The 12,548-nt window shown below is 40.1% G+C and overlaps 2 protein-coding genes across 2 annotated transcripts in view; one reads left to right on the top strand and one right to left on the bottom strand.

Moving 5' to 3' along the window:
• Window positions 1-5,466: 5,466 nt before the first annotated feature.
• Window positions 5,467-8,242, bottom strand: map1lc3c (microtubule-associated protein 1 light chain 3 gamma; the record flags this gene model as incomplete). Its single annotated transcript, XM_079219304.1, has 4 exons — window positions 5,467-5,629; window positions 7,848-7,954; window positions 8,038-8,093; window positions 8,182-8,242. The coding sequence occupies 4 exons, from the start codon at window positions 8,240-8,242 to the stop codon at window positions 5,467-5,469; spliced, it is 387 nt and encodes a 128-aa protein (XP_079075430.1).
• A 2,086-nt stretch (window positions 8,243-10,328) lies between these two features.
• The window catches only part of strn (striatin, calmodulin binding protein), a gene marked incomplete at its 5' end in the record, with an annotated part of 36,365 nt that continues 34,145 nt past the window's right edge, over window positions 10,329-12,548 (top strand). Inside the window, one exon of the mRNA XM_079220176.1 lies at window positions 10,329-10,568. Coding sequence (XP_079076302.1) covers window positions 10,329-10,568 — 240 coding nt within the window. The remainder of the gene's footprint in view (window positions 10,569-12,548) is intronic.

Raw genomic sequence — 12,548 nt, forward strand, 5'->3', positions numbered from 1 at the left:
AATTGTTATAGTAGGTTCAAAATGGAGGATGATTTATATCTGTGGTTTCTTGTATGTGTTTTGTCCTCTTCTGATTGTTGGTATAGTTGTTTGTGATGCTGTTATGTATTATTATTATAATTATTATTTTAATTTATTTTTTATTTTACTTTTGTCTTCTATTTCTACTTTTTTAATAAATATTTTTCTTGTAATTATTATATATATATATATATATTTTTTATTATAATTATTTTTTATTATTCTTCTTTTTTTTCTTGTCTAGTTAAAGGTAACGTGTACCTTGTATAAACTTAAAATGATTGAAAGAAAATATAATATTATTACAATACAATCATAACTGGAACAGTAACATGCTTCAATAAATATTAAATAAATATTAATAAGTAGCAGAATATTACGATTCACACTCTGAGACTTTCGAGCACTTAATCAAATAGTTGTAGTGCTTCACAGACGGTGATGTCGTCCCGCTGATCGTGGACAGATGAAGTATTTGGTGCTTTGAGTCAAAGCGCTTGTGGCAGTTTTCCAGAGTAGTAAAATTCTGTCTCATGAGAAATATTAGAGACGCCTGTGAAGTGTTTTGGTGTTTAAATAACCTTCAAACTCACAAATCCGTTACTAAAACTGGCCCATCGCCAACCTGTGTGTGTGTGTGTGTGTGTGTGTGTGTGTGTGTTGTTGTTGTTTACACACATTCACAGCTTGAATACGTATAACTAACTGGTTCCAAACACAGCTTCCTGTCCTCTGCTGTGACCCAGACAGACAGACAGGACTGAAATGAAAGAGGACGAGGAGGACGAGGAGGACGAAGAGGACGAGGAGCAGAAATCTGAAGCCAAACAAGGACAGAGTCTGGTTTCGTGGAGGTGATTGTGTCATGAATATTTAAAAGCTCATTCCAGCGGGGCTGTGAAGGGAACACATGAACTTTTAATGAGCCGCAGGTTAAATGGGACATTTTATGTCCATAAATGGCTCATTGAGTGTGGCTTCAATGTTGGGTGAATATCAATAAGGACGGAGTCACTCTTCCTCCCTGTGTAACTGCAGTTTACTCTCACTTCTTAAATATAATAGAGACCCAAATATGCCACGATGGCAGCAGTTGTATGTATTACAATATGGCTGTTTTCTTATATATGCACATGACTTTTAAGTTTATTTTGTACAGGATCAATTCTGATATGATTCTTTATAAGAACATTTAAGAACATTTTCCTCTTTACCTTTGTCTTGTAGAAAACACTTGATGTGTGATGACCCTTTAGGACTCATAACACTAAACTGAAATAAGACAATACGAGTGTGTGTGTGTGTGTGTGTGTGTGTGTGTGTGTGTGTGTGTGTGTGTGTGGAATAGCAAAGATACATTTTGCATATATTAAAGTAGAACGGGTGGGCCCCACATTTGGGTAAAACAAGTTCGGACCCTACAAAGGAGGAAAACGAGTATGTGTGTGTGTGTGTGTGTGTGTGTGTGTGTGTGTGTGTGTGTGTGTGTGTGTGTGTGTGTGTAATAGTAAAGATACATTTTGCATATATTAAAGTAGAACGGGTGGGCTCCACATTTGGGTAAAACAAGTTCGGACCCTACAAAGGAGGAAAACGAGTGTGTGTGTGTGTGTGTGTGTGTGTGTGTGTGTGTGTGTGTCCACAGCTGCAGCATTAGGATGCTCCTCACACACTCTCCGTTACCGTCTCCATGAGCTGCTGATGACGTGACTCATGTCAACAGACGTGTGAGAGACTTCTTCTGTGGTGCCATCGTGTCCGTCTGTGCGGTGACGAGCCTTCAGACGGCTGTTCACCGTCACTGTGGCTCAAGAGGAAATAGTTCCAGCAAGTCTTATGACAGCCTGAAATTAATACTGACGCCTATGTATGACCTTCAGAAGTATCCAGACCATCAGCGAGAACCAGAACCAGGACTGAGCTGGTCAGACTGCAGTAAAATGAGAGGTTTATTAAAGGACCCTGGTGGTCGGAAACACTACCACTTTTGTCCACCGGGACCGCCAGAATCAACACAAAATGAAAGTTTCTCATATGAGCTTTTAGCAAAAATACAAAGGTACTACCATCAAAATGTATTTAAAGTACCAAAAGTAAAAGTATTCATTATTCAGAATCGTCCATTTTAAGTATAATCAATGTTAATTTCCCTGGATTATAACTATTGAAAGATTATTGTACGTGTCACTTAAATGCAGAGCTAATTTTAATTACTTTATATTCTGCTGGAAAGCTTGTGAATTTTACCAAGAGATCAAAGAAAGTCTCATCTCAATCTAGAATAATGCATCCCAATTGAATTGTTGATTCTATTTTGATATTATTAATCTGGATCTACAAAGTAACTGAATCTCAAAATGAATGTAATGCAATACATTGTACAATATTTACCTCTGAGATGTAATGAAGCTACAGTAAAAAGTTGTATATAAAATAGAAATACTCAAGTGAATTACCACAAAATGTGCACACAACTACTACTTGAGTAAATGCACTTAGTTCATTTCCACCACTGACGTTGTGAGATGAAACTCATTTATATGCTTTCCATGATTATTTCATTATTTTAATTAAAAGCGAGGGTTTTACCACGAGACTCTGGACTAAATGGCCAATATTACCAGTTAGAAAGCTATAGATTGACGCTCATTCAAACTTTACTGACTTTGGGAAAACTAAAGTAAAAGAATAAAAGTCTCTAATGTACATGTTTTATATACTCCCCGATTTCCTCCCCTCTAAACTCCAGAGGCTCCCTTGCGCTGTTAATTGATGAGTAAGACAAAAACCCATTTCCCAAACGAGACCGAATGAGAGTGGATCCAGACAGGCGTAATGAGTGTGTGTGAAGTCGGGACCATTACAGCTGCACAACAACAGGCTTCATTAACTGCAGCGATTGGCTTTTCCAGCGGCCCGCGGTCACCGGCTGATTGCTGCGGGGCCGTGAAGCAGAACCTCCGACTCCCGTCGCACAAACGTTCTCCCAGAAACACAAAACACACAGCTTTCACTTGAACTGACCCTCTGACACGAATCGGTCCGCTCATCCGCTCTGCGGCGTTATCGCCGTTATTTCGACCCTAATGATAAAATAACACGAGGCGACAAAAAAAAAAGAAGCAATTAGCTTTTTAATTGCGCTTTGGTGGCTTTTTTTTTTAACAATCTGCACAGAAAGGAGTTTAGGAAACATAAAGAAAAGCAATTGAGCGTCACTGCTGCTGAGTTAAGACTCTGTCTTCTGTCTACACAACTTAACAATAAATGTATTTATTTAATAAATGAACATCATATTGTGTTGAAGAACATTTGAAACTAGAGATTGAAACATAAACTCGTGTTTACAATGTTTACTGAGGGAATAAATCAATAGAGAAGTAGTCATTTGCTATAGACTTCTATACAGCCAGAGGAGTCGCCCCCTGGTGGCCAGTGAAGAGAATGCAGGTTATAGGACACTTCTGCGTTGGCTACCCTCGGCTGGTTAAGCCACTCTATCGCCGCATGAGGCAACATTCTGGTGATTGCAGCGTTACGAACTGTGTCTGAAGAGAGATCCAAAAATACACCTGCAGTTACCGCTAATCGCCATAGGTGTCGCCAAAGAGAACAAAAGGGAGATCTTCGAGATTCTAACTAAGGTTTTACCGATACTTGGAGGTAAAAGTACACCAAATAATTAAAATCTCAAACCTTCACAGGTGGTGTGAAGGGAATAAAATGTCCTCCTATGAGTTGATTAGATATAAGACCTTATTGATAACATATTTAATAACTGAAGTCGTCAAACTGACAGCTCTGTGAATTTGAACTTGCCGAGCACGCTCATGTTTAGGTATATATATATATTTAATGTAACGGTATGTCCGTCCGGTTCACCGTCTTAGTTTAGCCGTCAACACGGAGCACAGCTGAGGCTGATTGGAACGTCATTAGTTCTGCAGGTATTTGGTCTTAAACCAAAGTATTGGACTTATAGTTTGGACCAGATGTTGGAGTGAGTCGAAAGATGAAATATGAGATCCCCAAAGCTACAGATTTTGCCGGTCAGGTATACACACACACACACACTTATATATATATATATATAAATATAAATATAGGGCAGACTGATGAGTCTGTGTTTCCTCCTCGGTTAAGCAGCTGGTGGAGATTCAGTGGACGTAATCAGTTTTGTTAATTCAATTACAGCTAATGGACCATAAACTAACAAGTGAGATCCAGGAAGAAGAAAAAAAAACACTCGTCAACTCTTCTAATGACGTCTGTAATGAAATCTAGTAAAAGGAGGAGGTAACGACTTAATCGCTGAACGAGCAGATGAAGGAGAGAGAGAGAGAGAAAGAGAAAGAGCGCCTCCATGTGGACGTTGTAAGATCTGATTTACTTTGAAATTAAAAATTAAAACATCTGTCCAGCTGTTCCTGTGACAACATATTTCGGTCTCAGGGCACAAACAGTGGCTGTTAAAAGTGAGGATCTGTGTTGTACGTTTGATTGTCTGGTTTTCTCTGAACGAAGTCTCGACCAGAGGAGACTGAGCAGCTCTCTGCTGCCATCTAGTGAGCAGAATGAAATAGTCACTTCATGGGAAGATTTATATCAACTTCTTAAAAAAAAGAAAATGAAACAAAGATGTTATGACAGAAGCTGAACTTAGTTTACACAAGGTTGTCTGCTAGAAACACATGGAACAAAAATAAAGCAGAATATAAAAACTAAAGCTTGCTGAAAAACAAAAAAAAACTTAAAGAAAAAAAAGTTTTTCCTCCATTGGGAATTTTTGTAAGACTTATGTAAACAGTCAATACATTTAGGTCATTTTACTTTGTGTTAGACTGAATTCAAACATTTGAGTCAGAAAAGAAATGGCTTCTTAATGAAAGTAATAAACTAGGGAAGTTTAATTTTACTTTATTCATCTAGAGTTTACAAAACATATCTTAAGGCTTCATTCTGTGAATTAGAAACTTCTCAAACAAACAGAAATCCTCCCTTCAGTGAAAACTTCCCCATTTCATGCATAGTTATAAAACGTTGTAATCTTAAAAGCATGGTGCAAATTGATTTTCTTCATGGCCGTTGACTGCGAGTTATGATATGAAGAGATCCCTTTCTTCAGAATCCTTTGACTCAAGGTCAACAAAATTAAAGAATTTGTAACCAGGAGTCATTCAACATTGTGTTCTGATCCAGGAACGTCTGCAAATTAGCTCCCATTTCATATGACAATGCATTATTTTCATATTTAAAAACAGAATTCCCCCCAAAACGTATTAATGCAAGTTAACTGGTGAAGTTGTGACCTTGACTCTGTATGAATACACAAACCACCAGTTAATTACACATAAGATTTATTGGATCCAATACTTCAATTAAAAACACACTATATTTATTTCTATTTACAGCCGATCTGGAGGCGTGGCTAACGGCACATTGAGTCTAAAAGCCGAACATCTCCTGCGAGGCGTAGGTCATGTAGAGGAAGCCGTCCTCGTCCTGGTGGTCCTTGTACACCTGCGCCATGGTGAGCGACATGCTGGCCAGCCCGCTGTTGTTGATGAGCAGGTAGAAGGCCTGCGACGGCAGCAGCGCCATGCGGTTCCTGGGGGCCGAGGGGAGGTTAGTATGAGGGCGCATACCTGGGGCCCTCACGCGGGACGCCGACTCGGCACTACAATGTGGCGCCGCCATTGTTTCGTCTCCTGCGGCCGCATGCCATTCTTAATGCCGAGCATTTTTAAGTGTTGGTTGTGTTCACATTGGAGAAGTGATAAGAACACATACACAGGATTGTTAGTATGCAGACTTTGAGTGTGCTCGCACTTCCCCCACAATGCATTGCATTAAGAAATGAAGTACTGCGTGACAATTTGAGATAATCAGCTCCAGGAACACGTCAAAAAAATATCCGAGACCATGTAAATGGAGCCAAGTTAAACTCAGCATTTCTTTTTTTAATATGAGATTAATCTGCACTCCTTGGTTTAGATTTTTTCTTTTGTTCAGGCTTAAAAAACAAAACCACACTTTCAGAGACAAACGGTACAAACTCACAACAACAAATCCAAAATGTTATCTAAATGAGCGACTAGTGACCACAGAATAAGTATAAAACTAAAGACGGTCAATGTCAGCTTTGACTCATTTCAGTACCAAATAAATAATCATCCTTTATTTTGTTTCATTCTGGAACCTGATTGGCTCTAAACCAGCTGTGATGTCATAAAGTCTGCAGATTAAACTGAGATTTAAAAAGAGAATAATGCGCCAACAAACTCTGGAACAAAACACAAGGCGCCAATTAATGTTTTGTAGTTTGATACTAGTAGAAAACCTAGAAAAAGTACTGCAAAGAGCAGCCAGCGCACCATTAGCATGTAGCATTGATTTGGGACGCAGCCTCTTGTGACGCCTCACATCCGTTACTCGTGCAACGACGCCTAAATTACAATGTCGCTCCAATTGAACCACGAGCTGTAACTGATCCCAGAGCAGCCATGTGACGCGTCAGTAGAGCGTTTCTCTCTGAAAGAGGGAAGAGACTGCAGCCGACTTCCTGCTGCGTAATCATGAGCAAGACACAATGAAGGAAGCAACACAACTGAAGAGATGCAGAGACTCACAAAAAAAAAAAAAAAATCTGAGATCCATTTATATCCTCAGTTATCTGGATTCAGTTCAGATAACGTTCATTATGGAAGAGAAGCAGACGTATTATCTTCCTCCACCTCAAACGATCACAGCACTGAAAGATTTAAGGATCTCTCCAATGTGTTCAAACTACAAAAAAAAAAAAACACTACTGAGGGAACGTCCCCACTAAAATCTTTATAGCAGGTTTGTGGGGAAAGAAGTGACGTTGAATTATCAGATTTAATACATTTCAAGGATCTGAGCTCAATGAACTTTAGTCCATTTACATCCTCCAACTTTAAACTGGGGCGGACGTCCCAAAGACAGACGCCTCACAACCTCTTTAAATAAAACTAAAATATATCTGCATATGGAGATAAGACAGAAACTGTTCTTGTGAATTAAAAAAAAAAAAAAAAAAAAAGTACATTTTAGAGACACATCCTTGCAGGCAAAGAAACCAACTTATATTTAAAACAATGTGACATCAAGTTAAATATGTTAATCAATGCACTTAAACATGTTCCAAAGTGACAAAACAGTTCGTAGTGAGACTGATGACGAGGGACGGACTCAGTTTCTGCTGAGTAATCATGACCAACAAGACTTCCAGTGAATTTGAGGTTTATATTGGCATTTCCAGAAAATAGACCAGTCTGTGCAGAACGCCAGATGTTCTAGCCCATTCTTTCACATAGTAACTTCAAGCTTTTGCGTGAATTCATAGTTTGATTTTTTTTTCTCCAACAAATGAAGAAACCATTAAGGAAAAAAAGTTCTTTGCCCTGAATATCCTACTTTAAGAAACTTTAAAATACATTTTCCACACTATTTTGAGATGACACAACTAGCCAAACTAGGGGGGGGGGGGGGGGGGGGGGGTGTCTTATGATAATAATGAGTTTGAGCGTTTGGTTGAACAAAGAGGATTGTTCGTAATTTATTTTCAGGCATTTTTTTAGACCATTAATCAAGCAAACCAGCACGTTAATCAATAATATAAACAAAGACCACTTTCTTCCATCACTGCATTGAAGTATTTAAAGTTAATGTCACCCTGTTTCCTGTCGCAGCTCCAGCAAATAGTCAGAATCCAAAAGTCTCGATGATTAAACACATTTCTCTCCCACTCTGAAGTCATTATTCATCCCTTATAATAAACGTGAAGACACCGAGGTGCGCGTTACCTGATGATGGTGACAAACTGGGTCATGGTGAGCTCGTGCGGCACCAGGAACTTGGTTTTGTCCAGAGGAGGAAGATACTTCTCCCGCTCGTAACGCTCGATGATCACCTGGAGCATCATGCGGAAGTTACAGGACATTTAGAAGCAAAACGATTTACCGGTTCAATAGGAGAGTTTTACCGCAAACTTACCGGGATTTTGTTGGGGAATTTCGACCTGATCCCCGCCACCTCTTGTTTCCTTGTAGCTGCACAGAGAAAAAAAATTATCAGTTTTTTTTTTTCCTTCAAAGTTGCCAATGGAGTTCCCTCACATTGTTCTGTGGAGACATTTACCGAAGCTCTTCCTCTGTTTGAACGGTTTGTTCTGCCCCAGGGTTTTGTCAAACGGAGGCATGCTGTGTGAGTGTGCGCGTGCATCCACGCGCACCTGTGTCTGTGTGCGTGTGACGGAGCTGGTGTGCGGTGCGACCCGAGCGGGCGTTAAATAGGGCGGAGACGCGGCTGCGGCGCATCAGCTGATTAGCGCGTGGCCGCGGGACACACAGTCGGAATCATCCGCGCGCGCACACACACACAAAATGTTACTTATATAAGTAAGAGCATGTAAGGGCCTTAATATAGACCCTTTTTCCAAACATGACAGAATAAACATTATAGATGGGACTTTTTGTAACTCACTTTTTTGCAATGTTTCTTATACAAGGAACCAATAAAAGAAGGAAAGGAATAAAGGCTCACAAAATGTTTTAATTGTGTATAAACCATCATATATGTGTTTTACCTTTGGAAAAAGAAGAAGAAAAAAACAAAATATATGATGATATGATATACATATATTTTTTTACTAAAAGTCGTTTATTTTTTTATTTTATTAAATTAAACTCTAAAGTTATAACTAAGCACATACATGAATAAATGCACTCGGAAGTACATTAATGAGTTTCATGAACTTGGATTTGCTTCCCACAAAGCTAGTCAGGCTGTTTGGAGGCGCACCTCCAGCTCTTCTCTAATGGGATCATTTTCTTGTCGTTCATCCGATCAGCCAATGGCGTAAGAATATATACGATAGTGGGCGGGGCTAAGAGGTGTTGATGTCACCGCTCAGGTGTGTCAAGTGGTTTTCAGTTAGCCATAGTGATACCGGTAATGAAATGATTGTGCCTTCAAAATAAAAGCTTGCCAACGTGATCGAAGTCTTAACTGGAGATAAATGTGTGCATGTTAAATGTTTAGCATGTCCTATCACACAATAGACATGTGTAATACTGGAATGATGTCATATGATCAATCAAATAGGGCCGAAGTATTAATCACTAAGATTTGTTTTCTGTTTGATTTGGGTAATTTGTCAGTCAATGTGTGTGTGTGTGTGTGTGTGTGTGTGTGTGTGACATTTTGTAATAAATTAGCACGCATAATAATGATTTCTATACTGGCCGTGTTGGTATTTATCACATAATTCATATGTAGGCTACTTTATTATTTACAGTACTTTGCTGCACATGTACATTAACAAAGCCAGGGACCCCCAATGACTCTGACTCTTACCCAGGACAGTTTCCTTCAACAGCCTTGCACATCTTTTTTTTTCTACACACTTAAAATACCCATTTATAATATATACCTGTTTTAAAGTATTGTTATAGATAGATAGATAGATAGATAGATAGATACATACATACATACATAGATACATACATACATAGATACATACATACATACATACATACATACATACATACATACATACATACATACATGCACACCTTATTCATCCTCAAGGGGAAATTAGTTTGTCACAGTAGCAAGCAAAGTTACACATAGAAGACACACAAAAAAAAATCAGGAATGAAAAATACTCATTAAAAACAACAAAACAGCAGAGCATATTAATTTAGGAAATTAAACAATAAAGAAAAGGCAACAATGCAAAGTATGTGAAGTGTATATGAAGTGTATATAAGTATGTACAGTGACTAACTAAACAACAAAAGCGGTTCAAGGGCTATTGATGTTGATTTTGAGTCAATTGATGTTTGTTGGTTTTATTATTTGTCTTGTTTTATTCTATGCCTATGTTGATTGTTTTTAATTGTTTTATTGTGTGTCTATGTTTATTGTTTGTATTGTTTCATTCTAATTGTATTATTTGGTATTGTCTTATTGTTTTATTGTTTGTCAATATGTTATGCAGCTTTCACTGAGTCAAATCCCTTATATGTGCAACGTACTTGGTCCGAATAAACGATTCCGATTCTGGTTGCCTTTTATTTTGAAATTCCAAACCCGGAAGTCCCGCGTTCGTGTTGATTCCGGTCGCTCGACGGCGCTTCTCATCATCTGACAGCTGGTCGAGACAGGAGTCGTGGTGGCCAGCAAGAGGGAGAGAGGACTGTTGATGGATCCGGTTTCCTTCAGGAGGATCTATTGAGTGTTCCGGGACTCGAACCAGACGCCATCGCAGCGCCGGTCCGGCCATGGACGAGCAGGCGGGGCCCGGGGTCTTCTTCAACAGCGGCGGCGGCGGCGGCAGCGGCAGCGGCGGCAGCTCGCCCGTTGGTGGGAATATCAAAGCTCCGCAGACTGGCGACGTCGGGGGCGGGGAGGCGGCCAGGGCTCAGTACAACATCCCGGGGATTTTACACTTTCTCCAGCACGAGTGGGCCCGCTTCGAGGTGGACCGGGCGCACTGGGAGGTGGAGCGGGCCGAGCTGCAGGTGAGCGAACCCCGCGGTCACTCAGGTGTCCATTGTTGTGTTAGCGAGCGGAGCCTCGCGCCGAACCGCGTCGACAAACTACGGTTTTTCATGTTTCACCGCCTATCTGCAAACACAACAACCCGGTAAAGTGACAACCACAAGTTAGCTTGACTGGAAAAAGTCCGTTATTTAATTCGGCATAGGTGTTACCCAGAAACCAACGCGTGTTTTTACGTAACATTTGTACTTTAGCGGACGCTTCGCCGCTCGCCGCGTGACGCACATTCTGTCTGACATGTAAAGTTTTGTTGATGGACAGTTCTGGTCCGCAGCTCATTGTGATGCCGAATTAAAGGACGAGCCCACGTGGGTCCAGTGCACGTGTTGAATTCTGCCATGACGCGCACGAAAAGATATAATTGCTTTTTTATTTAAATGTCTGTTCCTGTCGGTGTTGTGCTTTAGGATGCAGCTGCTACCTGCTAACCAGGTTAGCTGCGGCTGAGATTTTTTTTTTTTACTTCTTCGTTGGTGTCGAGTAGTTGTAGGACACTGCACGTTTCGCTTATATGTTTATAATCGATACATCTGCGTTGTTTTTAAGTGCTGTCGTGCAGGCAGCTGGAGACGTAGCGTGTGCGTGTCGTGCGTGATGTGCGTGAGTCACGAAACGTTGGCGTGATAGTTTATTTGGGGAGACCTGGTCCAGTTCCCTCTGGAGTCTGCGTCAGGCCTGCAGGATGCTCATAACGAGGCTTATAGTAGTATTATCTAATCCAGGATGACCTTCTGGACCTGAATCATTGGCACATTAAGGAGGAAAACAAAATCGGAATAATAAAGATATTTTTGTGACATTGATGATGAAATATATTCATGATTCTGTGCTGGACGACAATAACAATAACTCGCATGTTCATAGAGTTAAATGGACTGGCATACAGTAAAGAAACTGGGACCAGGAAGTGTTCAAGACCTTTTTTTCATACTGGTGTCAGCTGCAGTTTGGGCACTATATATATATATATATATATATATATATATATATATATATATATATATATATATATATATATATATATATACTACCGTTTCAAAAGTTTGGGGTCACTTAGAAATGTCCTTATTTTTCAAAGAAAATCACTGTTTTTTTTCAATGAAGATAACATTAAATTAATCAGAAATACACTATACATTGTTAATGTGGTAAATGACTATTCTAGGTGCAAACGTCTGGTTTTTAATGAAATATCTACATAGGTGTATAGAGGCCCATTTCTAGCAACTATCACTCAGTGTTCTAATGGTACATTGTGTTTGCTCATCGCATAGAAGACTAATGGATGATTAGAAAACCCTTGTGCAATTATGTTAGCACAGCTTAAAACAGTTATGCTGGTGAGAAGTTATAAAACTGGCCTTCCTTTGAGCTAGTTGAGTATCTGGAGCATCACATGTGTGGGTTCCATTATACTCTCAAAATGGCCAGAAAAAGAGAACTTTCATGTGAAACTCGCCAGTCTGTTCTTGTTCTTAGAAATGAAGGCTATTCCATGAGAGAAATTGCGAAGAAACTGAAAATTTGTCTGGGTGACCCCAAACGTTTGAACGGTAGTGTGTATCAAATCCATCCAGACGCCCACAGCCTCCTCCATGTTCATCCCACCTGAGGACGGACCGGCAGGAGATCACCGATCCTGCCTCTAATAGCCAGACTCTTATCATTGAAGATGTTCATGAAGGTCTGCAGGAATACACGGATCCACCGAGCTATGACTCTGCTGCTGTGACTCACCAGACATTCGCTGCAACATCCTCCATTGTTCGGCCTTTATTGGACCCATCTGGCGTTGTCACATGAGTCCTTCAGGTGATCCTGAAGGGCATCGGAGCGTTTATCGTTTCCAAGCTGGTGCTCCAGCCGCGCGTTCAAGCTCAGTGCGTTTTTTTCTTCTTCTAAAACGAGCTGTTTTATTACATAAGTAAGAGTCATCGGCC

The sequence above is a fragment of the Taurulus bubalis genome (assembly GCF_910589615.1).
Source record: "Taurulus bubalis genome assembly, chromosome: 6".
NCBI lineage: Eukaryota > Metazoa > Chordata > Actinopteri > Perciformes > Cottidae > Taurulus > Taurulus bubalis.